Source organism: Lissotriton helveticus, chromosome 11, assembly GCF_964261635.1.
Source record: "Lissotriton helveticus chromosome 11, aLisHel1.1, whole genome shotgun sequence".
Lineage (NCBI taxonomy): Eukaryota > Metazoa > Chordata > Amphibia > Caudata > Salamandridae > Lissotriton > Lissotriton helveticus.
The window spans coordinates 644930183-644956738 of NC_136072.1; the positions used below are offsets into that span (position 1 = coordinate 644930183).

The 26556-nt window shown below is 45.6% G+C and overlaps 1 protein-coding gene across 1 annotated transcript in view; it reads left to right on the plus strand.

Annotated features, from left to right (window-relative positions):
- The window catches only part of ADAM9 (ADAM metallopeptidase domain 9), a 491300-nt gene that overhangs the window by 337794 nt on the left and 126950 nt on the right, over positions 1–26556 (plus strand). The window contains exons 15-16 of the mRNA XM_078666483.1: positions 18430–18535; positions 24653–24833. Coding sequence (XP_078522609.1) covers positions 18430–18535; positions 24653–24833 — 287 coding nt within the window. The remainder of the gene's footprint in view (positions 1–18429; positions 18536–24652; positions 24834–26556) is intronic.

Sequence of the window (26556 nt, forward strand, 5' to 3'; positions counted from 1 at the left end):
CAAACAGCACACAATTCTGGAGGAAGATTAATAATCTGTCCAAGGCGCAGAATTTTGGCACCAATTCCTTTGTCCAAGAAGACGACTGGATACCCTTCCTTAGTTCGCACTTTAGGGGCACTGATGCCAACATCCAAGGCACCTCCACACACATAAAATGCACCATGGACTGTTCAAAACTCATCCGTGACTGCCACGAGCTCCAACAGTTAGACCAGACTATTGCAATCGAGTGTGCACTGATTTGCAACAGAATCTCAAAGGGGAGGCGCGAGGGGGTCCCAGGCCCAAATGGGATTCCACCCCTATTGTTTAAGCAAGACCCCGCGTTTTGGGCAGCTGCCCTTAAACCAATGTTTGTCAAGATTCTGCAGACTTCTTTAATTCCATCATTGTGGAGCCATCATTTCACTGATCCTCAAAAAGGGAGACCAAAGCGATCCAAAAAATTACCGGTTAGTGGTTCAGCTCGACAATGAGGCAAAATATTTTGCGGGCCTCCTTCTGCAGGAACTGTTATCCTGGGCAGCCGATGTCTCAGCAATCCCATACAACCAAACAGGCTTCTGTAAAGGTATGGGAACCTCTTATAACATCTTAGCACTATCTTTATTAATTGATGCAGCACAAGAAGTAAACCAACCACTCTAACTGTGCTATATTGATTATAGTTCGGCTTTCGATCATGTCGACAGGAACCTTCTGTGGGAAAAGTTATCCAAACTGAACATTCCTCCGCTGCTTTTAAAACAGTTAATTCTCCTTCACAGCGACACATGGGTCCAAGTCAGGTTGGACTCCTGTGTAAGTTGGAATCTTTCAAGAAAGATTCCAACTTACACAGGAGTAAAACAGGGCTGCGTTCTTGCCCCAACACTTTTTAATCTTTTTATGGGAGACCTATCCAAATTGTTGAATGACTGCAATTCACACGCTCCAAAGCTAGGGGGCTCACAGATTTCCAACCTACTGTATGCAGATGATCTGTTACTCATCAGCCGGACCCCGGTTGGGCTTCAGCGGCTGTTGGATATTACTTCAAGATATTCTGCTGCTAATATACCATCAACCAGGAAAAATCAAAAGTTATGTGTATCAATCTTTCCAAAAAGAAAGCAACTCGAAACTGGCTCTTATCATCTAGCAAGCTAGAAAAGGTCAGCGAATATCGATTTTTGGGGGTCCCTATAGACCATAAGGGCAACTTCACTCTGCAATGTGAAGGTATAAAAAGGAGAGGAGTATCTGCGGCAGCGACACTCAGAACCTTAAAAAACACAGTTTCTGGTCCAAGCTTTCTTCCACTAATAAAGGTAATACAGGCCAAGCTAATCCCAGCAATTACTTATGGCAGTGAAGCTATGAGAGGGAGGGATGCTCCCTTATTAGATAGAACTGTGGGAAAAGCACTTCGTATGATCTTTGGCCTTCCAAGGTATTCATCGCCGGCTCAAATGAGACTAGAGTTCGGGTTAGAAAAAGAAGAGCTGGCACGCAAGGGAGCCTACATAAAAAGCTGGCATAAATTATGCAGGGGTGAACCGAACACCTTAAATGCGCTCCTGTGGAAGGAACTTCAAAACAAACCAACATGTCCAGCAAGGAGGTATTTGGAGGGAGCCATTGTGGACCTTGGAGTACAGCAACTTTGGTCACTCCCAGTCTCTGCAGCAGTCTTTAAAAAGGTGGTCAACAAGACAGTCCGGAAGGAATCAGTGCTGCAGGACAAAGCCGCCCGAATTGAGCGGGCTCATGGTTGGCTTACAGTTCAATCATACACCATGCCTTCGCCCCAAACCTATCTGCAGATTGGTTTTACCCAAAAAATAAAAGAGAAATTTCTGAAATTTCGCCTGGGGCTACTGCCTTCAGCGGCCCACTAGCCTCCATGGTTACGGCCACCGTCGCCAACAAGATGTCAACTTTGTGGGGACGGTAAGGAAAACACAGTCCACCTGATCACCACCTGTACGGAGCTCACTCATGAACGACGAGTCTTCCTGCGTCCGCTTTTTAACTTCCACAAGATACGGACCTGCAGACAAGCAGTTCTGGCCTGCTTTAAAGGGGACAACATCCAACTGAGCTGTCGAATGGTAACATTTCTTGAAACAGCTGAGGCCCGCTTCAAAACTTTGAAGGAACCAACTAAAACGAGCAATACCCTAAACAGCCCAAAGGATGAGTCTAACGGTACCCCAGAAGTCCAATTCCCACATTGACATCTTGACTCTCACACTTGATCGTTTTGATAAGACGATAAGCCCCTTCCATTTGTGTTGTCGATTTTTTTTGATTTTTTTATCCAGTACTCTCGTTTACTTGTCTTATGCACAGAATTTTTGTTTTTTACTTGTTCAATCCATTCACACATTTTATAAATTGGAGCTTCTCTGTTTTATTAACATTGTAAAGGTTTTAATTAACCACGTACAATAAAGTATCTTCCCTTGCATTGTCCTCAGTTAGCTCAAGTGTTCTATGGTGTCTTGCCCCCTCAGCACCCAAAGAATGTAACAATAATGCCACTTTTCTTTCAATACTCAGATTGGGACCTCAGATCATGAGATAGTTATTGAAAACCTTCTTCCATTTACTCCACATCATTTGTGGTTCTCCAGAAGTACTCATGAAGGAGGGTGCTGTTGTAATGCTTTGCATGTTGTGAGAGTTCTCTGTTGGTACTATGTGCTAAATCCACCCCAATAATTATTAACAACACATTGCTAATCAAAGTTCTACTCAGATTAATAACATGAATAGAATAACACAAGGTGCCCATTGATCTATATCCCTCCAGTGTTTGTGTGTGGATCACTGGTTTCTGCTTAATGATCCACTGTAAGTGTGTGAATCAGTGACTGGTGATCCACTGGAAGTGTCTGAATTTCTGCTAGACTTTTAATAACCAGGTAATAGTAGTGTGTGGATCACTGGTTTCAGTAGGTGATCCACTGTCAGTGTGTGGAACACTAATGGAGCAAAGTCCTATTGTCACATAAGCATAGAAATAGTACAAAACAAGCATTGGAAATGCAATAGGTCTCGCATTAGAAAAGTTGGAGCTATTGGTCTTGTAAATGACAAATATGTTATTTATGTTGGTTTTTAAAATAGCTAAATTGATAGCTTTGTCATTTACAATGCCAATAGTTATAACTTTCGCGAATGTGACACCTATAGCATTTGTAATGCAACATGTTTTGTATTTACGTGACTTAGATGGCAGCTCTGGTCGTTAGGCCACATCTGCGGTTTACCTGCAGCACAGAGTACTACTACATTAAGTGGTGTGACAAGCAGAAGTAAAAGAACTCCAGTTTCATTTAATTGGAGACAGCTTGAACAGGAAAGAAAGACCACATATCAAATTGACTGTTTATGCACGCCTTCAAAAATCTACGTTTGGGAATAGCCAGAATCAAAAATAATTTTGAGTGAAAAGTGAACACTTACGTTCTAACATGGAAGATTTACTGCTTTAATGAGGCACCGCAATGCTCGGTGCTAGCCCCTCGTCGTCCGTAGAAGGAATTATGGCGGCCCTCTTGAAGATATAATGTTTTATTTGTAACTACTCAAAATACAACCAATGACAGTAATATAATGTGTGGCGACTGTTCAGAGTTTGTTTATGAAACATGGCAATTATGACCCAGAGTTCTTTCATTTGGCAAATGTTTTGAAAATGTATATTATAATCAAAACGGACTCACTCTTGTACTTTGCGATTTGTACCATAGCAATAACGTGCGCCTTTCACTAAGGGGCCGGTGGATTTAGCACCTAAGTGTCCTCTCTATATGTCAATTAAAAGATGCAGCCGCTTCTGTTGCCTGTCAGGAGCTGTAGAGAGTCACTGTACGCTTCAGCTATGTCGGTGGATTTCGATGAGGGCAGTGGTGTGGAGGAGGTGTTCATCGAGGTGACAGTGCCCAGCGGCACGACTGCCAAGGAAATCCAGTGCCAAATAGAGAGCAAGCGACTCTCCCTGACTGTGAGAGGGAAGGACATACTTAAGGTGCACAGAGGAAATTAATTCCCGATAGTGGACCTTTACGTTTATATTAGCGATCTAGTTATTACCTCTGTGACAATAAAAGGTGAGCATGTCCAGCAGGCGAAATGCTTCTTATTGCACAAAAGCACTGGATAAAAACACAAATAATCCATAAAGGTGCCATCCGAACTGCAACGAATGGGGCTGTAAAGCAGAATGTATCGTGCTGTGAGCGGCTTCACACACCAGCGAGCTGCTAGCATAGCGCCTGGAGGCAATTCAGTTCACAGTGCGCTTTATGAGCTCGTGCAGCGTGGCCATTGTGCTTTAAGCCACTGCCCCGTGGCCTCTGGATGACTTTCCTCTGCCCCAAGGAGATGCAATGGGGCAATCAAAGGCTATAAAAAGGCTGGAAGTAAAAGCTTAACTAGAAAGACAAATGGATTTCAGACGCCAGCTCGGAACTCAACTCAAACAAGCCTCTAAGAGGGTTTTGCTGTAACTGAAAGTACTCTATTTTCTCGAGCTAACGTTCAATATTGAGCAGAATACAGCTGTTATTTGCTCTCTCAGACCACGCCTTGACAGTGAAAAATCAGTCAGTGGATTCTGCGCTGTATTTTGCATTTCCACGAATTTGACAATTTTTTTGCTACGAACTTGTGTGAATCACAAATTAAATCTGGAAGTGTATTCAGGAAGGATATAAACTATTAAAGAAAAACATTAACAATTGAGGTTTAACCCCCACCTAGTAAGGATTACACAATACTCTGTTGCTGAATGTCAGGCGGATGCCCACGCCACCCCACACTGCACCAAAGCATATATACCGCAACTTCGAGAAATAAGCCGTTAGGAACCTAGGATCTCGAAAGAAGAAAAATTAGCTTTTTATTAAATGCTCTTTTCTTAACCCATGAATATATTATGGATGCAGGTTTAGGCATCAACAGCAAGATACAGACAAGGAAGAAGAAAAAGAAACAAGTCGGGCGTCACAACAGGGGCAGAGAGGCTGACTAGCTGGCGGCACAAGTTAAATAAGGAGTCACGGCCGGCCGGCCGTGAAACTGAAAGCACGGCCGGCCGGCCGTGAAAGCCTTTGATGCTGCAGGGGGTGGAGCGGCACCAAGCTGGGCAACAGATGGCTGACGATTTGATGCTGTGCACGCGCATTTTAGGTCAATGCGCTTGCGCATTGACCTAAAAGCGCACGGGCACAGCATCAAATCGCCAGTCTAGGTAAGGTCTGTTTAAGCCCCCATAGTCTCGCTCCGCTCAATGCGCATGCACATTGAGAGGCGAGACCTAAAAAGACTTCAGATTTTATTTGGAAAACATCCAGTAGGTGGCGCAATATTTACATGCTGAAGCAGAATTTTCCCTGAGGCAACAGGTCGAAGAAATGTTCACACGAGCAGGCAGGAAAGACGGAGCACCTCAATGTCAATCCCCTTGAATCTGAGGCTGTGAATTCTATCTTTTCAATAAATTGTGTTCCAACTTTAATCATATGCTTGTATTGCTCCTTCTAACTGTGCACGCATAGCCTCCAACAATGGAGAGTGCAAACCTTTGTGCTGCTGTTGGGAAAGAGAGAACCTGATGGAAATCGCCAAATCTTGAGAAGAGTGCACTAAGGTCGAGCATTCAAGACCTCTTGTATATACTTTAGTACATACTTATATGTGTATGTACTATGTGGGCTCTGGAGATCAGCCCTAGGACTTGTCTGCTTCCGCTTAGGGACTTTTTTTTCTGTTCAACTGCCTCTATTTAACTGTCTTGATAGAAAACGACCAACAGTGGTGAGTAAAATACCAGAATTGCTTTCTGCTCAGAGACTTTCTTTATTTTTTATTTTTGTGGCAACTGCCTCTATTTAACTTTCTTGATAGAAAACGACCAGCAGAGGTCAGTAAAATACCAAAATCACTTTAGCATTCTCTAGATTACAGTCCATAGAAATTGTCTTCCACGAGCACCCGTAGACAATAATATTTTTTTCAAATCTTTTATTTTCAGTAATATGACCACCAAAGGCCCTGATTTTATATTAAAAACAGAGCTTTGGACTATACTATTCCCCGCTGAAAGGCAATATTTCTCTCCATGTGTTCCCATGCCATGCGTGTCACGCAGTTTGGTGCTTACTTTTCCTCCATGTTAAAGAACAGTAGATGTTTCAGCTCCCAGGCTAATGTGCCGCATAGCTAAATATATATAAGGTCCCAAAGGCGAGATCGATTGCATTGCAAATGCTTGTTCTGAAGTGGGGTTGAATCTCGTTAGGAGATGAGCGCGCCATTCCTTTGATATGCTGGATCTCGTGGAGAGACTAGCGTGCTGTTATTTTAATGTGGGGGTAAGGGGATCTCGGGCAAAAAGTTCCCACAGTACAATTCTCACAAGACTGAGGGGATCAACTATGCATGCACCAAGAAGCATTTATTCAAAAAGTCATGCAACCCCTTATGCCGTCTGTGCTAGCACAGGCAGGAGCAGTTCATTATTTCTGCACGAATTCCCAAACAGGCAGAGTCACAAGGTGCTAATGACCAGACTCCTCAATGCTAGAGAGTGTTACTTTCCTTTAACCTTATTCTGCCAGTCTGGGAAGACACACAGATACCGTCTTACCAGGGTAGTTAGGCTAACGCCCAACATCCTCTTACTAATGTTCTGCAACCCAGCTTAACACGTAAAAGCTGAAAAACAGCTCCTCCAATCAGATATAGTGCCTGTTGGACCTGCGATGGGCAAGCCCAGCAAAAAGGGGGTAGCTTGGCTCAAGTGTCAAGGCAAGTGGGGGCTGTAGTGTTAAGCCGGCTTTGACCCAATAATAACTCCCTACGCAGTCACACCAAAAAGAAGGACACCACACTACTGCTGTAGAAAAATACGATTCCTTTATGTAAAAGTTCTCTGTTGAGAATAGGGTTGTTTGGGAAAGCACATATACATTTCTTTTGGTCATAAAGTTCTGGGTTTCAATTCTGTAATAAGCAATATTATAAGTAATATCAAGATTAAATAGCATCAATAGCATCAATAAATAGAATAAATATCAGGAATGAGTATCACGAATAAATAGTATGAATATCACTTTTGCCTAGCAGAATAAATACTGGTTCATTTAACTAAACAAACACATGTTCATTCTGGTATTGCTGCCACCAATTAAATACTAAAGGAACATTACACTTTGCAATACGTTTCAGTTTGGAAAGATAACTCTTACAGTTTGTGTTGGTTTCAAGATTAAGGTATACAGGCTTCTCTGGGCACAGAATGAGTTTTGGGACTCTTTAAGGTTCATTCAGGGAGAATGCGCGTGTATCTAAAAAGCAAGGAAACACAGTGAATACTTCATTTGCGCTCGGCTGCCACCGGGATGAGATCTCTGCTTGCCGGTGGAGTCTATGCACGCCTACAGGCTTTGTCACCGCTAGCACTCAGGCGGCACCAGTTCAGAGTCTTTAGACTGACGAACGGGCTGCCGGAGAGATCACACAACCTTCGCGCTCAGTCAAATCAATGCCGGTTCACAGTTCCTTCACAACGCTGCACCCCACCTGAAGGAACGGGCCACCTCACATCGGCTGCAATCGGGAAGCGATTCAGTCAGGGCACGGCACTTCTCACGCCAGCGACGGGGTCCTCAGGGGCTTCACAGACCTCCCTCCGACTTCCGCATACGGGGGGGTTCCCGCCACAGCCACAGCTCCCGGGTCACTGGGGAGTGGCAGAGACGCTAGTCCCGCCCAACGAAGGCCGGCCTTTCCCCGCCCCGGCGCACCACCTCACCTTCAGTCCGCGCAGGAAGCGCTCTACGCCGATGGGGCTCGGAGACGTCCGAGCTCCCCTCTAGAGGCGCCTGTCGCGAAGGGGGGCACTGTTGACGTTCGCGGTCGCGGCGCACTTGCTCTCGCCTCGCGACTCGTGAAATCTGTCGCAATTCACCACCGGAGGAGGGGCGGGGAGGCACACAAATTTGGCCACAGTCTTTGGGGGTAATGAGGCACTCGCTGGGCAGGCGCTGTAGGCGCAAGGTCACTGCTCACGCAGTTGACTGGAACGCCAGTCAGAATCAACGCCAATGACCTTTGCTACTCTACTGCCTGCGCTACCAGCCACCTCAGGGGTCAACAGGGCAGGTGTCAAGTCAGGAATCTCAATCTCATTATCTTCTAAAATGGCCGCCAGGGACTGGGCCTTTTATAGCCAGTGTCCTGAGGTGCTGGCACGAGCCAGAAGGTTCTAGAACCTTCTCTGGCTGTGACAATGACATGGGACTTTTTTTTTAAAGACCTTTATTGCACATTATCATCAGAACACAGCTTAGGGCCTACAACCTCTGGGGCCGGCCACATTATTACCAGTATCAAATCTTCAATGTAAGGAGTTACACAGCCGTTTAGCCGTTAGCCCTGGGGTCCGGCGGCAAATGAAACATTTTGTGCTTAATGCAGCTGTTATCATTATCTGAAACTACGTAGGTCTGCTTTTTAACTGTGAAACCAAACTGTTCATTAAAGCAAAGGCACAATCGAAAAGGACACAAAGCGATCCCCGAAGGCAATTAGACATACATTCGCAATTATATTGTCGTTAACATTAGCGATGCACCCCAGAACCGTCCCTAGCCCCTCCATCTCCTGTAATGGCCGGGCGGTCTCCAAAGCAGCAGGGCATGTCACTACTTACATCCATAGTATAGTTTCAATCCTCAATCCGACAGACACTCATCCGAATCCTCCCGCGGTGGTTCACAAATGTTTCCCCTGTACCTGTTCCATGCCCCCCAGATCTGACCCCATTTTTTGGGGCATCCCCTCCGGACAAACACTGCCTTCTCAGCCACCATTGCGTCATCCATGTCGCTGCACCATTCTCTCAGTGTGGGTAGCACAGGCGAGCCCCACAGTCTAGCCACATTGCGCTTCGCGACCATCAGGCCCAACATGACCCAGTCCTGCTGACGATGGGTTAAGTCCACTGCCTCCCATATGTTCAATAAACAGCAGCGCGGGTCGGGCAGCAGGGAGGTAGCCATAGTCTGGGAGATAGTTCGCATCACTGCTGTCCAGTACCTGGCCAACCGCCCACAATCCCAAATAGTGTGATAGAACGTCCCTCTTTCCCCGCATCCACGGAGACAGTATTCGTGTGTAGCCTTCCCTATCTTGTGCAGGACCGTCCTGGTATAGTATGTGCGGTGCAGTATTTTCAGCTGCACCAGTTTAAGCCTGGAAGGAATCGCAGATTCGTTCGGGGACGAGAGAGCCTCCTGCCACTCCGAGTCGTCAAGGTCACCAATATCCGCCACCCAACTAGAACGCAATTTGGACAGCATGTCAGGGAGATTGTTAACTAGTTTCCGGTATGTGTAGGAGGTGGCTTTGTGGGACATATGTTCAGTCAGAAGTCTGTCTTCTAGAGGGGTGGATTCCTGCAAATTCGTCCCCTCCGGGATGGCTGCCTTCAGCGCATGCCGTATCTGCATGAACCTGTAACGTTCGGACCTAGTCATACCGTATTTGGTTTGTAGAAAATCAAAATCTACGACTTAGTGGTTTTTCCAGAGGTCCCCCACCGCGGAAATACCTATGGCGTCCCACGCCTGGAACCCCTTGGTATTGCCCATGTAACCCAACCTGTATGAGTCCCACAGGGGTGTCATCTGTGTGATAGTGTTCGCACACTGAAGATGTCTATGTGCCTTATACCAGATTTGAATCGTGTGACGAGTCGGGCCCCGTAGATCGGTCGGGACGGTTCGGCTATAAAGGTTTCTTAACAGGCCCCTGGATTCTATATTCTGCCTGTCCGCCAAGTAGGCGGGTTCCGTTTGTGAGGCGTGTAACCAGTAGTTGATCTGTTTAAGGTGGGCGGCCCAGTAGTACAGTTCAATATTAGGGAGTGCTACACCCCCGTCGTACCAGTCTTTCACCAGCTTGTATTGTGCAATACGAGCCGGTTTCCCGTCCCAAAGCAGAGTGGAAACTGTCGCTGCGATGGCCTTAAAATAGGAGGGGGGTACCGGAAACGGCGTGTTTTCAAGGAGGTACAAAAAACGGGGCAGTGCCATCATCTTAAACAAGGCAGCTTTACCCAATAGGGTGAGAGGAAGGGAGCGCCACACCTTGACATCTCTAGTAAACCGTTCCAGGGGGGGTTTCAAATTTAAGGCGTGGAATTCGTCCGGGTTAGGAGTGACGTAAACTCCCAGATATTTAAAAGGGGTGGTAGTGTAACTCAACGGACAGTCCCTCGGAAGGGGGGGGGGGGGCAGCCAGCAAGAACGAATAAGACTGATTTCGACCAGTTAATTCTATAGCCCGATACTCTCCCAAACTTCTCGCAGACATTGAGCAGTTCCGGGATCGATTTCTTAGGGGAGGTGAGATAGAGCAGGATATCATCCGCGTAGAGTGATATCCGGTCCTCCCACGTCGGTGACCACCGGATACCTTTAATGGATGGTTCCCATCGGACCCAAATCGCCAGTGGCTCCAGGACTAGTGTAAATAGCAGAGGGGACAATGGGCAGCCCTGCCTCGTCCCACGCCCGAGCGGGAAGTTCCTGGAGATGTGACCATTAGCCGCCACCTGAGCCAGGGGGCTGGTATAGAGCAGTCGGACCCATGCGCAGAACTGGGGGAAAAGCCCATGTGACGAAGCACAGCGAACAGATAAGGCCACTCCACGGTGTCAAACGCCATAGTGGCGTCAAGGGAAAGCAATACCGCCGGCTCCTGTATATAGTCTCGGCGAGCCAATACCGCCTGTAAACGGCGCAAATTATGCGAGGTATTACGATTTTGCATAAAGCCAGACTGATCTGGGTGCACCAGAGTGGCAAGGTGGGGGGCTAACCGCTGCGCTAATAATTTGGCTAGGATCTTTGGTTCCGCATTTAGCAAGGAGATGGGGCGGTAAGAAGTACACTCCTCTGACACCTTACCAGGTTTGTGGATCGGGAGGATTGTGGCCAGACGTTGATCTCCCGGAAGCATTCCTACCTCCAGGCTGTCCCTGAACATGCTAAGGAGGTGGGGGGCTGTCGTCTGGGCTGTTTGCTTGTACAGTTCCACCGGGAGACCGTTGGGTCCCAGTGCCTTTCCAGACGCCAGTGCGTTGGTCGCCTCTCGCACCTCCTCCACGGTAATGTCGGCCTCCAGCAAAAGCGCTGCCTCAGGCGAGAGACAGGGGATCGCCAGATCTTTAATGTAATCGTAAGCCTCCTCTGCCGAGTACCTCGCCTGGGGAGCGTATATCTCCTCGAAGTGGTCAGCTAGCAGTTCAACTATGACACCGGGGTCAGAGGTCATACTTCCGTCAGGCAGTGCTAATTGTGCAATGAGCCTGCCCGCCTTTTCTTTTTTATCGAGCCAAGCCAGCATCTTTCCTGCCTTGTCGCCCAGCTCGTAAACCCTGTGACGGGTGGCCTGAATCGAGGACCTAACCAACTCCTTTTGATATGCCATCCATTCTATTCGACACAGTCGGACCGCCTGAGCAGCTCCCCGAGATGGATGGGATTCCTGATCAGCGATTGCGATTGTGAGGGCCTCCTCAAGGGTGCTAAGTTCTTGCCGCTGTGTTTTCCTATGGGCCGTTATGGATGCAATCGCTTGCCCCCGCAGCACCGTTTTATACGCTTCCCACAGGGTACTCCGAGAGTCAACTGAGCCCGCGTTCTCCTGGAAGTAGTGCTCAGCAGTAGCAGAGAGGGCTTTCTTCAATGGGGCGTACTGCAGATAGCTCGCATGGACAGGAAACACACGGTTTCTACGGGAACGGCGGTTCGTGTATGTGAGTCTTAGCGGGGAGTGGTCGGAGATTCCCCTGGGGCAGATGTCTACCTCCTCCACGCCGTGTAGTCCCTCCCCTGACACTAAAATGTAATCAATCCGTGAGAGACAGTTATGTGTCGCTGAGTAATAGGTATAGTGTTTGTCATAAGGGTGTTTGTATCGCCAGCAGTCCGTCAATCCCAGGGCATCCAACAGACCGGCGAGTCGCCCGCCTCCCCGCACCGTCGCAGCATGTGGGTGTCTATCTAGCTCATGATCCACAACGTCATTAAAGTCGCCCCCTAGGACTAGCGTCGCCGTCGGTAGGGCCAGTAGAAAGGCAGCAAGGGCGTTGTGAGCCGTGGTCTGTTGGCCAGGCGGAATGTAGACGGACACAAAGTTGAAGAGTTGGCCCTCCCACTGCACCGTCACTGCTGCGAAGCGGCCCTCAGTATCTATCTTAGTCTGTTGACACACCGTCGAGAAGTTTTTTCGTATAAGGATCCCAGTCCCCCTAGAGCCGGAGGAGAAGTCCGCATGTGTAATGAATTTGTACCCCATCTATCCATCGCTCTAGAGGCTGTGCCCACAAGATGGGTCTCCTGCAGCAGGACTATCGCCGGTTTATAGCGTTTCAAATATTGTAATACTAGGCCTCGCTTCACCTTATCGCCCAACCCCCTAACATTCCATGTGAGGGCCGTCAGTGTTGGAGAGTGGGAGGGATGTGACATGTGGAGCTCAGGTGTAGCCATCACGCGTGTCGCCATTGAGCAGGGTGTGTGGCTCTCCACAAGTCAGGAAGGAAACGATCCCAGCAGAGCACTGTCGCTAAATAAAGTGTTACCTTCACGTTGTGCCGTGTATCTCGTGTTGTGCCGTGAAATACTATATTGAAATACAAAAACCAGAACCAAAACATTCAACAAACCCTCCCCACCCCCCTCCCTGCCTCCCTGCTGCACGGGCCGAAAACCGCCCGCCTCCCCCAACTTAGCAGAGCGCGTTGTCCCAACCCAACCCATTGTACTTGCTTGTCGGGGATAGAAGCTCTGCGATCCGCTGGCAGCTCCATGTGACCTCATCCGCCCAACACAGAGCGGGGACTAAGAGTTTCTCAGTCAGTGTGCTGAACATGTCCGCCGGTACTCACTCCTCCGGATGCTCTCCCTCCTCCAGACCTGTTTCCGCGAACAGGTCCTGACTATGGCCTTGAGACGCCACTTGATTCGACTGATTAACTGTTCCTCATTCGCGTTGACTTCTGCCGTCCCGCCTAGGCGCCTCCACACGTCTCCAACCGTCCAGCCATTCCCTCGCCGCCTCCGGTGTGTCGAAGAACCACGCTTTGTGAATGTCCACGACTCTTAGTCTCGCCGGGAATAACATGGAGTATGGTATGTCCTTGGCCCGCAAGCTCTTTTTGATGTCGATAAAAGTCTTTCGCCGACGGGCCACCTCAGCTGTATAATCAGGGAAGAAAGCGATGGTGGAGTTCAGTACCTTGATAGGGGCAGAATTTCTGGCAGTTTGAAGTATGGCATCTCTATCCCTGAAATTAAAGAGTCTAGCCAACACTGGCCGTGGCAACGCCCCTGGTTTCGGCGTCCCCTCGGGGACCCTATGCGCCCTTTCGACTGAAAAGAAACGGGAGAGGCCCTTCGGCTGCAATTTTGTCGTGATTAAGTCTTCCACATACAAATCCATCGTGCGTTTGCCCTCCGACTCCGGAATGCCTAAGATGCGGACGTTGTTCCTCCGCGACCTCCCTTCTTGATCGTCCAGTCGTTCCTGCAGCTTCTTGGTGACCGCTTCCAGGCGTTCAGTAGCCAGCTGTAGTTCAGAAGTGTCCTCCACTAACGATTTAGTGACCACTTCCACCTGGGCCACACGCTCCGTCATTTTGTGGAAATCCGCCCTCAGTAGGCCAACGTCCGTAGAGATAGATCCCACTGTCGCTTGCACACTTGTAAGCATTTTCATTAGATCCTCTAATGTCACTCGCTTGGCGCCGTCCCCTTCTGGACTTTTGCCCGCGGAAGGCCGACCCTCTGGATGATGTGTGGCAGTTTTGTCGAAGGCGTACTTCTCCAGCTTCGCCTGCGCCGCAGCATTTCTGGGACCTCTGCCTGCCATTGCGTCCGTTAGATAGCACGTTGGGGGTCTGCTCCGCGGCACGGTCGTTCGGCCTCGGTATCAAAATGGCATCTCCCGCCAAAGTCCCTCCACTTCACAAGGCGTGCAGACCAACAGCGTTAGTGGGCAAGAAGCTGCGTGCAATTGGTCCTCCACCTCCTCTCAGGGAAATCAGCAGGTCCCCCTACCTTTTGCTCCTGGGCAGCACTCGCCAACCTCCTGCCCGATCGTATTACCACTGACTCATGCAGCGCACCTCAGGGCACAGACTGGAAAGCCACCGGCCATGGAAGTAGAGGACGTGTCCCTGAATGCGGATTATCGCCGGCGCCTGTGGCACAGGATCAAGCGCGGCCGCCTCCGTGCACCGTTCCCAGGGTCCGCAGGTACAGTATTCGCTCCCGCGCCTCAACTCGGCAATGTAGCCGTCGCCCGATGTGGGGGCGGGCCGCGCCTCCGCGTTCCGCCCGCACAGCCGGTCAAATGGGTTCTCGGTCTCGGGGCGCGCCAAGCCTCACTGGCGCCCCGCCACCAGGGACCGAATATTCCTCCACTCGTGGGCAGATGTTTACTTGAAAGCTTTTTTCTTAACCAGTTAAGTATTTAGTGCAAATACTTGTGCAGTGCAGCCGAGCGAGGTGAATGTCCATGAAACTCCTTCTTCCTCATGGTATCGTGGTGTCTGCAATGCAATTTCAGGCCATTCGTGAGGTAACTCGTCCCCAGAGCAGTGTATGTTTGCAGCGAGTACACACAGCGGCAAAGCTGCGGCCGGTATGGCGCGCCTCCGCTTCGGAGCAAAGCAACCTCCGGTGCGTTTCACAGCCTTCAGCGGCTCCTTCCGGCCAGGTCGTCCGTCCACCGTTCACTTCCGGTCGGGCTGCAGCGTAGCGGCAGGCCGGTGCCTGCACACGCGGCACGGCCCCTCCCGGTCCGTAGGACTCCCACTGGCTATCCTCGCCCGATTTTGACCGGGGCAGTGTCAGCAGGCGCCGCTCAGCTCCCGCACTCCGGTTCCGCGTCTGAAGGTACACTAGTGCCGGATGGACAGTCGGATTAGTGGCGGAAGAGCCGCTTCGGTGTCAGAGCACTCACACTACGCCGCCATCTCGGTCGGCTCGTAGCCACACCCCCGACATGGGACTATTGAGGTGTATTTAGGACACTAACAGCCACCGTACTATGGTTCTAGAGCAGCCATTTTGTTTCCCTGAGGGAAATAAAGGAATTCCTATCAGGAATGCGCGCCAAACAAAAGGGCGCCAAAACCTCAAAAGGCCAAGGTTCATGGAGGCTCCAATGGGAGTCATTCACATGAGGGAAAAAGGGTGTCCACCATTTTAGGGCCATATATTCAGGTTGACCACCCCAGTTTGTAATGCCACAGGTTTCGCCAGGTGCCTTGTAAATAGGTGCCACAAACCTTGTGAGCAACTGGGCGTCAAGGAACATCTAACCCCATGAATTAACACATAAAAAGTCCTGGCAGACAAAGAAAAGCGACAAATTTTGGGAGGTACAGGGAAACAAAAGAAATCATAGTGGTGAGGGGACTCTCAGAAGCAGACGGGTCTAACAGTGCCACAACTACATTAGCGTGTTGGGGTGTCGGCCTTCAGCATCCCATCCACGTCACCAGTGTAGGAAAGGCGAGATGAAATCATCACAAGGACCGACTTAGTGAAGATACAAGTTTATTGCCAGACGCCACAGCTGAGCAAACACAAAGCCCAATCGAGGTTACCCGCTGATTGAATCAGGGAATAGAATGTTCTATTGTACAGGATGGGGGGTGGGGCAGGGGAGGAAAAATGTGGGAGATACCACTTGCAGGCACAGGTGAAGCAGGCTGTATTTGATAGGCAGACCTTTGTGTCCCATCAGAAGAGACCAGAGACCTAATTAATTCAGAACAGCCACTGGTCCTATCCACTGTAAACACACATGTTATCCCCAAAATGAATATAATTTATGGGAGAGCTAAAGAGTTTATTAAGCACTCTGCATTCACCTCTGGTAGAGGAAAAACAGGAAGGGAAGAGAGAAATCTTAAGAGGGGCAGAGGCTCCAAGACCAAATCCCGGTCATAAAACCAGTTTTTCATATCTTGTCCATATTTCATGTCATGACTAGTCACTAGGCTTATTGATACCATAATACAACGAAAACAGTAGGAATCATAATCCTGCCTATTTGAGAGCTGTCCTTTATATTGTGCAATATAGATTTCCCAGCTTATGCACGAGTAAACCTTAATAGGAGCTGGATTCCACAATGATGTTGTGATGCCCAGATTCACAAATTCTCCCTCATCATTAGTAGCAGTTTTTCTCTTGGATTGAGCCTCTGGGCTTAAGTCTAGTAAGAATAAAATATGCCTCCTATCACTTTAGTTATACTTCAAGATAGCTGCCTATTTTAAAACATTTGCTCACACGAAAGTAGCATCTGAGTTCTGTAAACGTGTAAACTGACTCTCCTTCAGTTTAATTCCTCAATTTGGTCATATAACTTGTGAGAGCATTGCAGTTGCCTTGTAACTTATGGTATGGAATATTTTCCATATACTTGTCAGTAGCAATGCATTGAAAGTAGTTAGAACCTTAGTACAAAATGCGTGTTTATGTACCATTTGCAGCTTTTCAAAACGCATAAATAAAAGGCATTGTCATTTACAAAGCAAATAGCTCAAAGTTTCACAAATGCAAGACCTATTGCATTTGCAAATGCTTGTTTTTTTATTGCTGGTGTATTCCCCAAAAATTCAAAATTCAAAAAGAAAATGCACTCTCACCTAAACATGGTGGCCATATGCTTGAATTAAAATATTGTAAATACAAGTTTTATCATCATGGCTAATTTTAACAGAGCAGCTCGTACTCCCTAGCAGGTAGGTGAACAGAAGAATGAAAAGGATTGCACTAGGATTGTGTGGCACAGAGCCCCTCCTCCTTGCTTGAACCGTATTGAACTGTGTAGTAATGTTAAGACTGGAATGTCAGGAAGTTTACAGGAGTACCTTGTGGAAGTGATAAAGGAGAATGCTGCCGCAGCATATATTTAAAGTAAAACTTTTCAAACTGTGTGGCCAGTACTTCGCTTCCTGATTGGTATTTACAACAACTGGCGATAGGAGCAGCATGGACAGCACCTTAATCGGAAAAGTAACGGGCTAGCACAACAACATTGTACTTAGAACAGATTTTTAGTTTCCGTGCAAGTAAGTGGAAAATATGAATCTAATTGGTGCAAAGAAAAGGTACTATTAGTTTCGAATTACTGTAAGTTGAATGCCTAGTTTAATCACACAAAGGTGGCAAAAAAAAAAAATGTTGGCAAAGCCAATAGGGCTGGCATTGGCTGCCAGTCTTTCAGCTTTGTCAATGCTTTATTTATTTTGTCAAGATTTGTGTAAAACGTTATATTTGATGGAGTTGCTAAGCACTCATCGAAATTATAAAATAAATCGCTAAAAGCAATTTTATTTTTTTCGGTCTCAAAAAGGACACATTGCCATAGTTGTTCCTAGGACTTAAGGAAACTGCTTTGAGAGCAGGCGTGCTTCTTTTGAAAGATCAGAATGCTGTCACTCACAATGATGTTTGCCAATGGCTGAAGTGGGCTGACCCATTGCCCCATGCTGTATGATCTAGTGGGCGGAGTAAAAACCTGAATGACCCAGCAACAGACCAATGGATGAAGAGATCTAGCTCAAAGCCACTAGTTACATATTAAATATAATTTTAGTAAAATCAAAAGGTCTTGGCCAGCACCTGGAACTAAAATGCACTTCCTTTTAGGAGGATGTGACCTTGTGATCGGGAAAAACACAGTCACTCTCTGCGCAAGAGAGCCATTGGCTGAAGTTGGCTGACTCCGTGGCCCTTCTTGTATTGGGTAATGAGAGAAAACAAAATGCGAATGACAATTAAAAAGACCAATGAATAAAGGAGGCTGACCATAGCTCCTCTCTAGATTTATGTATGTATACATTTTTAATTTGTTATTTTTTAATTATTTTACTGTGGCAAGACCGCTAAAGTGGTCTCTGTGCCAGATCTATAGATTGTTTGCCGTTAATTTGGACATGGTAGTTGAAGAAAATTATTCATTGTCACTAACATTATCTCAGAAGAGAAGAATAGAGATAGCCATTTAGATTAAATCAGGAGCTATGAAAATTCGGATTGGAATGAATGAACACATTGGTTATTTACTAGCTTAAGTCTGCTGACTGAATCGCCAATGAACTATGTCCCAGCGCCTTGAGACCCTCACAGGTGAGTAGCACGCATCGCAAATCCCTGATTGATTGATTTGATTGATTGATGTGCAAAAGGTAACAACTAAGGCCCTTCACATTATATTGAGAACTTCCTGTCTTAAGCCTGATTTTTATGCCTATAAAGAAATGTTTGTGGTTTACATATCTGGCATAAATTTATTGAATAGAATAATGCTGACATTATGCTTACTATTAATATATTGCAGAGGCAAAATCAGCACCGGAGGTTTGTTTCAGGGACGTGAATTCTAAGGGCGATAGGTTTGGTCATTGTGGCTTTCATGGCAGTGGTTTCAAGACATGTGACATCAGGTAAATGTGGCAAAATCAAAACAAAAAGTCATGTTTTGACATTATGCAACTGTAAAGTGATCTGATTGTTCATTCAGAATTCCTTTTTAAGCATTAAAATGTGAGTAGTCTTGGAGATTCCTGATTTCGTTTGTACTAAAAACAGTTTTATTCATACAATAAAATGCTTATTTATAAGGCAAATATAAACATCTACTGAAGATTGCTGCTGTTCAGATGCATAGTTCAGGGTTCGACAACCTTTTCTATATTAAGATCTACTTTTGTTCAATGAAATTCATCCAGAGCTACTATTATTATCAGTGTTATAATAGTGTCCACATCAGCCAGGATTACATTTCTGGCCACAATATACAAGATTACTAGCATTCATCACCTCAGTACATCAGGTAGGGTTGTCAGCAGTAACGTAAAAAAAGTTTTTGCCAATTTGGAATGGCTCTACATGGGTAATTCAGAACAGCCTTAGTTGCAATACCCATGATATCAAAGTAATAATATTAGTAATTTGTCTAATTAACACCCCATCATTTATTACTCAAATATCAACTTTAAATATATTTTGGAAAATCAACCATTTTTCCCCAAACATCAGCTTATGAGTTATGAAAATGCACACAATTGCGACTCAAATATACACATTCAATTTAAGTTTATATATATTAATTCATCTAAGAAAATATTTCTAATTTATTAGGCTGGGCTATACACAGGAGAGCTACTTACAGATAGCTGGAGAGCTACCGGTTGCTCACAGGAAACTCGTTGGAGAAGCCTGGTTTAGGTGGTACGGAGGATTTCATTTTTTAGGCATGCTAAGCAATGAGTGTACCCCTGAATTACGTTGCCGAACACCATAAGAAGGCTCAGAAATCCCACTCTAGTTCAAGGGAGCGCACCAATTCCCGCAACAGGTCTTCATCGAGGTTCAAATCTTCGTGTAAGTTGAAATGAAAGTGGAAACACAAGAAGATCAAGCAGGATTCGTCCCAGCTCCACTAAACTGAGAAATTGTGAGGATGTCAGGATAACTCCAGTCTCGCTGATGGTCCCTTGATAAAGAGATGATTCCGCAACTAAACTGGAAGCATCCTGAGTTTATAGATCCATTGGTGACAAGATCTTTAGAAAGGCCATGTTTTGAATTTTTTCCAGCCTTTTAATTCCCTCTTAGGTTCGCCTTTGTGCTCCAAGGATCCGCAGAGGCCTCCAAAAGGACAGCACCAGAGTGTCTACCCTGGATGCTGTCTGTGCCTCCAAACCAACCTCGATGCCATCGATGCTTTGATGCCATAGCAGATGCTATTCCGACACCAAAATCCACGCCAATCTCTGCAACATTGTCTCCGACACCATCGCTGTCAGTGCCAGAGGTCGACTTCCTTCCTATAGTCTTCTCTAACTCTTAGCCAAATCCATCCTGCCCTCAAATGAGGTCGCACCTCAGTACCATACAGGTGGACCATGCCCCAGTTCATTCAAACTCAGACCGAATCATTCCTTTGTCTCGAAGCCACACCCCAGGGTTCCTGTAACTTTTCAGTTCAGACTCTGATCAAACCCCCCTTGACCATCACATAAGAAAGTGCCCCCTTTGATGTAGTATTTAGACGTGCCACAGAGATTTTGGACTTAAACTGCCAACTGTTCAAAATCAACATTGTAATAAGAATTTTGCAACCAGTACAAAGTGTGTCGGAACCTTTACTTTGCATTTAATCAGTTCACACCCTTATCAGCTCCTGATCTAAGCCCTGTTTTTGTCCACCAGCGAACAGGTAGATCGCTGGCGGACTCTTCCTGACTGAGTCGAAACGTCTTTAGACATTCAGAAAGCAGATGTTTTCCATGACCAACCTAACCTTCCTGTTAGTCAGTGCCAGCTGGTTGCTAGGGTAATATGCCCATGCTTTATGAGACATGGTTGGCGAGACCGTGTGAAGTCACTGAGAATACTGGGCCAGGTTGGCTCAAACCATCCAGGATGATCAAGATGCTGCAAAATACATCATCCATTCTGGACTCTACTGACGGCTTCAGTGGAGCAGTGAGCACTAGTTTGGTCATTCTGATGAATGCTTGGATGACATCCATAGCTTGTCTGGAGCTTGAACTGAAGCCAGTCAGTTCTTTTCTGAAGGGTTTGATGTGGCAATATCTAGGCTGCCGATCGTCCAGCCCGGCTGCCTGATTTGGTATATTCTGCAGCCTGTGCACAAGGCCAAAAGGAAGTCCCATATCAAGAGCATTGGCATCATCAATGCGAGACATTACGAAATCGATTATAATTTGAATAATCGCTTCAATGGTGAAGTACCTTCTTATTTTCTGTATTTTTCAGAGTTTCTGAGGTTTCATAGATACATCCTCATGAGGATGCCAAGACTTTTGACCATTTGTTTTAGAGAGGGGAGGTGTGCCCACTCCCTTAAGGCCGAAAACCGGGATGCGATAAGTTTGTTCTTCATCACCACTAACTAAGTTTTGTCAGAGTTCAATTTCAGTTGATGGTTACCATCCAATCCCGTATGTACAGCATGGTGTTCTGGAAGAAGGTTTTTGAATCTAGCGTATTGTCAGTTGTGAAGATCAACTGCATGTTATCAGCGTAGTTATATATCTTCACCTTACACTGCTGGAGAGAGTATATCAGGGGCCAGATATAGAAACTGAATAGGAGAGGTGAGAGGGAGGAGCCCTGGGGCACTCTGCAGTCAAGTTGAACTTTTCGGCGAGCAGAAAGGAAAAAGGCAGACACCCTGAGTGGATTTTCTATAAAGGACTTGATCCTATCAAGTAATAATCCTTGTTCAGTAGGTTTCCTAGAACTTTTGGTCCCTGTGCCACTGCGCCCGCTGCACAGTTCAAATCCTGGCCCCTAGTGCCTAAAAGGTAACTGCCCTTGTGACTGCTTGTTTAGTAGTAACATATAGCAATAATCCATGTTCAGTCAGTTTCCTAGAGCTTTTTGCCCCTGTGCAACTGCTGCACCATCCAAATCATGGCCCTAGTGCATGCAAAGCAAACACAAGGAGATGATGGGCGAAGCGTTGAAATTTTTCCGACAATCAACCCTATTCACTATTAGATCTGGGTTAAATCCATCATCATTCTTTAGCTCACTTCACCACCCTAGTTCAGACCGAACCATATGCGAATCAGTCTTGACCCTGTTCCTCATGGGAACAGTCGAGCCCGAACTGCCAAGCCAGGTATTCCCTGGACTGGAAACAAGCATCCTCAGACCAGTTTCGGGTTAACATGCCTCATCAGCCAGGCTAGCTTGAATCCAGTGGCAAAGTAAGCAAGGAACCCACGTCTGTGCATACCTTGCCAACATAGGGCGAACAAAGCAAACACAAGGAGATGATGGACGGAGCGCTGAAACTTTTCAGACTCTCACCCCCAGTCACTATTAGATCTGGGTTAAATCCTTCATCGTTCTTTAGCTCACTTTGCCATCCAAGTTTAGACCCAGTGGTTTCAGGGTTTCATCCCTCATCGGCCAGGCTACCTGGGGAGGGGGGGCCACATAGCCCCCCCCCCCAACTCCCTATGTAAGCTAATTTTGGCCCCAGAGGTGGGCTCCCCAGTGCCCAAACTCAATAAATTCGGCCCAGCCGCCATTTATTTTTCTTTTCAATCCCACTGCAATGTTTGCCCCCCTGGGTGGGGGGGCGGCTCTGGGTTCTCCCATGGGGCATAGGTGGACAAGTTATACCTACCCTGCCCTCTCATATATTTTTTAGGAAGCCTAGAGTCAGCACGCATGCGCTGCCCTGCACTGCAAGACTTGCTGTACTGGAGTATGGCATAGAAGCCCCGCCCACTCTCCGCCCATATTTGTCATTGGCTTGTGTCATTGTCCTTTGTAAATGCTGCCTTCTGATTCATAAATAAGTTTGTTAGTTTCTCCTTATTACCGCCTTGTCTTCATTTGTAACCTCCCATGGTGACTGTCCCCTTTACTTCGGGTGTTACGCGGTACGTGGTATTTAGTCTTGTAAGCACTATTTTCTTTATTGAGTTTCTCCTACTTCAGGCACGACAACGTGCTTGGTTTACATTCAGCGCTCCGGGCACACTTTCTCTTTCCAAGCAGCCGGGACAATGGCGGCCACTTGTTTGCAATGCCATCGGTCCCGCATTTCCATCTGGGCTCCAGCATGACTGCCAGTGGGTACTGCTTAAGAGTAATACTGCACAAAATCGCATACTGATGGGAAAGAACTCCATCACCTCCGCGTAAGGTTTTCACCCTTAATTAATTACAAAGTTAGTGAGGTTACTGTCCCTCATAGACCCAGCCAGTTTTTTATGACAAACACAAAATGTAGCACCCCATCCTCTTTTTTCCCCTTGCTGGACACACTGCCAGCCGTGTAACGTTGCGTTCCTGGGTCCCAGGTGGCTTTCATCGTTTGGTTGCGGTGAGTTTTTGTGTTGCAGGCCTTAGGGGGTTGTTGTTACTGCTAGCACTTAACCCCCCTCTTTGGGGCCGGTTGCTCGGCCTCCAGTCTGGCGGCGCGATAGGTGGTTCGTTCGGGGAGAGCAATTGAGCAGGGGTTGGTGACTCACAGCCATGTCTGGTGCACGGGCTCCCACTGGTGTTTTAAGCACATTGAGGGTATCAATACGGTTGCAGGTTTGACCCATGCTGGCATCGGAGTGTCACGGAAAGTAGGGGCTGCATAGGACTGAAAACTGTCATGGACTCAGAATGGTTGCATGTGCAGTTGTAGGGGGCATTCTGGTTACACTGCCATAGGTTCACGGCAGGTGCGGTGTATGGTTGTGGCCAGTGCAACTTGTGTCCCAGTGTAGGATAAGGCTTGTTCAGAGTTTCTTTGTTTAAGAGTAGATTATCTGCCACTCTAAAGAAAAATACATATGCAAACGCAGTTCAAACTGAGGGAAAGAATGCTCTGGTTTTGTTCATAAAATGTTTTCTTCTTATGACCACATGAATCCTTGTTCACATTGCCGTGCGTACTTGGAAGTTCCATCTTGCAGGTTTGTATGAAGGGGTGTCCCCTGAACCGCTATGGTATGGTCACAGATTAAACACAAAAATGAATTCCTGAATAGTGCTTTTAAAACAATGAATAGCATAGAAGTAACATTTTTTCCAACAAGTGTCCCTGTGCAGGTTATTTTTCTGCGGCCGCGCCAAATATCTGTGTTTAACAAAAACTATTTTGCTCGGAATCTGTACATTGCATTGATACTAACAAGCATTTGCAATGTAATAGATCTCTCATATACGCATGTTTAAGCCATTTCCATTGTAAATGACAATGCCTTTTATTTATGTTTTAGAAACCAAAACATAAATAAAAGGCATTGTCATTTACAATGCCATTAGCTCAAATTAGCGTAAATGTGAGACCTATTGCATTGCTAATGCTTGTTTTTAACATGTTCGGGACAGGGGACTAAGTACCCAAGTCTTGTAATGGCTTCCAGCCACATTTTTTCCCTTGTTGCTGGCTGCCAATCAGAGCGCTCACTCCCACAGTAGTCTCATTCCTACGGAAGCGAAATGGCACAAGAGAAATAAAGCTCCCTGGGCCAATCAGAATGCCTTATTTTTAAATTATTTATTATTAACCAGTTCTGTAGAAGGGATAGCAACACAATGGAGAATGAAATAAAATGCTCTTATGAGACCCGTATTCTTATTACTGATGCAGAATATATGCCATGTATGAACCTGCATATAATATAAAAAAAGATGTAGTCTCTAATTTGTAACAGTTGGTGACATATGGATAAAAGCAGGGTTGGGAAGCCCTAAAATAATTCATTGTAAAAGATTCCTAGTCAGTGGTGAAGGAAGTAGAGCAAGGAATAACAGTATCATATTTGCCACAATTATAATTGCTCCTTTGTTTTCATAGAAGAAAAGTTTGCAATAAAAGTGACAACTGACTGCATTCTGAGCCTTTTTCTTAAATTAAGGTGACCAAATGCATTTCTTTGTAATTTTGACTGAAATGCATTGTATTCTATTTTAACATCAGATCCATATTAAATAATGTCTATATGCATTAAATATAAAAATTGTTGTATGAAATTATTAAGCTTCAGTTATATTATTTTGATGCAATATTGCAGGAATTCCATGTGTGGAAAGTTGCAATGTGAAAATGTAGAATCCCCTGTGTTTGGAATTGATCCAGCTGTTATTAAAACAACTATTCATGGCACTGTATGTTGGGGTGTGGATTTCCGTCTTGGTTCAGATGTTCCTGACCCTGGGATGGTGAATGAAGGTACAAAATGTGAAGATGGAAAGGTAAGCATTATAAAATACGTGTTTGTATTTGTGTACATTAGGTGCACTTTTTGGACCCCTCAGGCAGGAGCTGGATTACTATTCCTTGTTATAATATTGTGGTTAAAGAATTGTATTTAAGTTGGTAAAATTTAGAAAGATATTAGTTACATAAAAAGGATAAATGGAACTGATGTTCTGTGTCGGTATGTCTCGTGAATAGTAACAGATTTGGTCTACCCAGCCCTGTCCCTCCAGACTCATTTTCAAACTGGCCCGGTCCACTTCCTGGTGGACTTTTGGTCTCAAATTGGTACTCCGGGGGATAAAGGGCAAGGGTCAGAGCAGATTGTCAGTTGGACTAGTTAACCTGATGTTGACAATGGTGTGACCTCTGATCCCAAATAACCCTGTTGGGGAATAAGGCACACTACAGCCCAAGAGAATAGCAGGTCATAGACCGCTATTCCGGGAAACAAATGCAGAAAACCTCACACGTGTACCTTCCCCACGTGTTCTGTTACACTTGTACCTTTGGTCAAAACATTTTACCAGTCAGTGACTCAGGTTTTTTGGTGAGGAACCTAATACACTGAGGGACCTTGTCACAAAGGTAAATCTAGAGGTGGAGATTTTCTACTACTAAATTTACTGCTACACATTTCAGTAACTTTACTACTTTGGGCTGTTTATAAAATGTGAGTGTCACGTTAGTCAAACATGTAGTTTTGCAGGTCTCCTGAAAATAGGGGGTGGTGCCAAATTTACAAGTGTACAGTTACTACTGCCAAACAAGAGCAGTAGTACATCCTTTCCCACACATGGCCAACCACTCATACTACAACACCCTCCCGTAGAAAATATAGGTGTTAAAATAAAATTGCATTGGAAATAGTGTTATGTTAAATTAAATAATTAAAATAGGTAAAATGTAAATAATTTTCGCTTAATGGTAAACTAGTATCTATCTATAGAACTTTTTTTATCTTATTTTACCATACTTTAATAACCTTTTTTTAATATAAAAAATAATTTATCTTTAATCTTTATCAGAACACAATTAAGTTACTTTTAATTAATTCCATGCATCACATTTAATATGTATGAAAATATATTGTTTTACTTTTTATGGGAATGTTTTTTAAATGTATCCTTCTGAAAAGAAATGTTAACCTAATTTAATAGAGTGGTTAATACAATTTTAATTGTAAAATATGTTATTAATTCTGTAGCATTTTTCTTTTGTTCTATATATAAAAGAAATATGTACAAGTATTTTACTTTAAGATTTAACTTAAAATATATTCTTACTATTCATTTTCAAGGTTAGGAACACCTTTCAGTTTTCCCTACTATACTTTAAATAACGGAGACCTGCTCCATGACTGTGAATTTCACACCTCATGGAAATTCCGGGAAATATCTGTAACTACATATAATGTTCATAATACCAAAATACATGATACACAATCTACCTGTTAGTAAACAAAATAAAGACCCAAGATAAAAACGTTATTTTCGTCAATAATTAGATTTCAAAATCTTTAAATTTTTGGTATTTATCTCATGATTTCAAAATCCTTTTCTAACAAGATCCTATCCTAGTAAGGTGTTAGTAATGTTATAAACTCATATCATAAACACGGGTGAAAATGGAGGTACTGCCAGGGCATATTCTTTTTATTTACTTGAAAGACATGAGGTGCCCTGGTTATAGCAGGTGGGCCAGTCCTCGTATGGAATT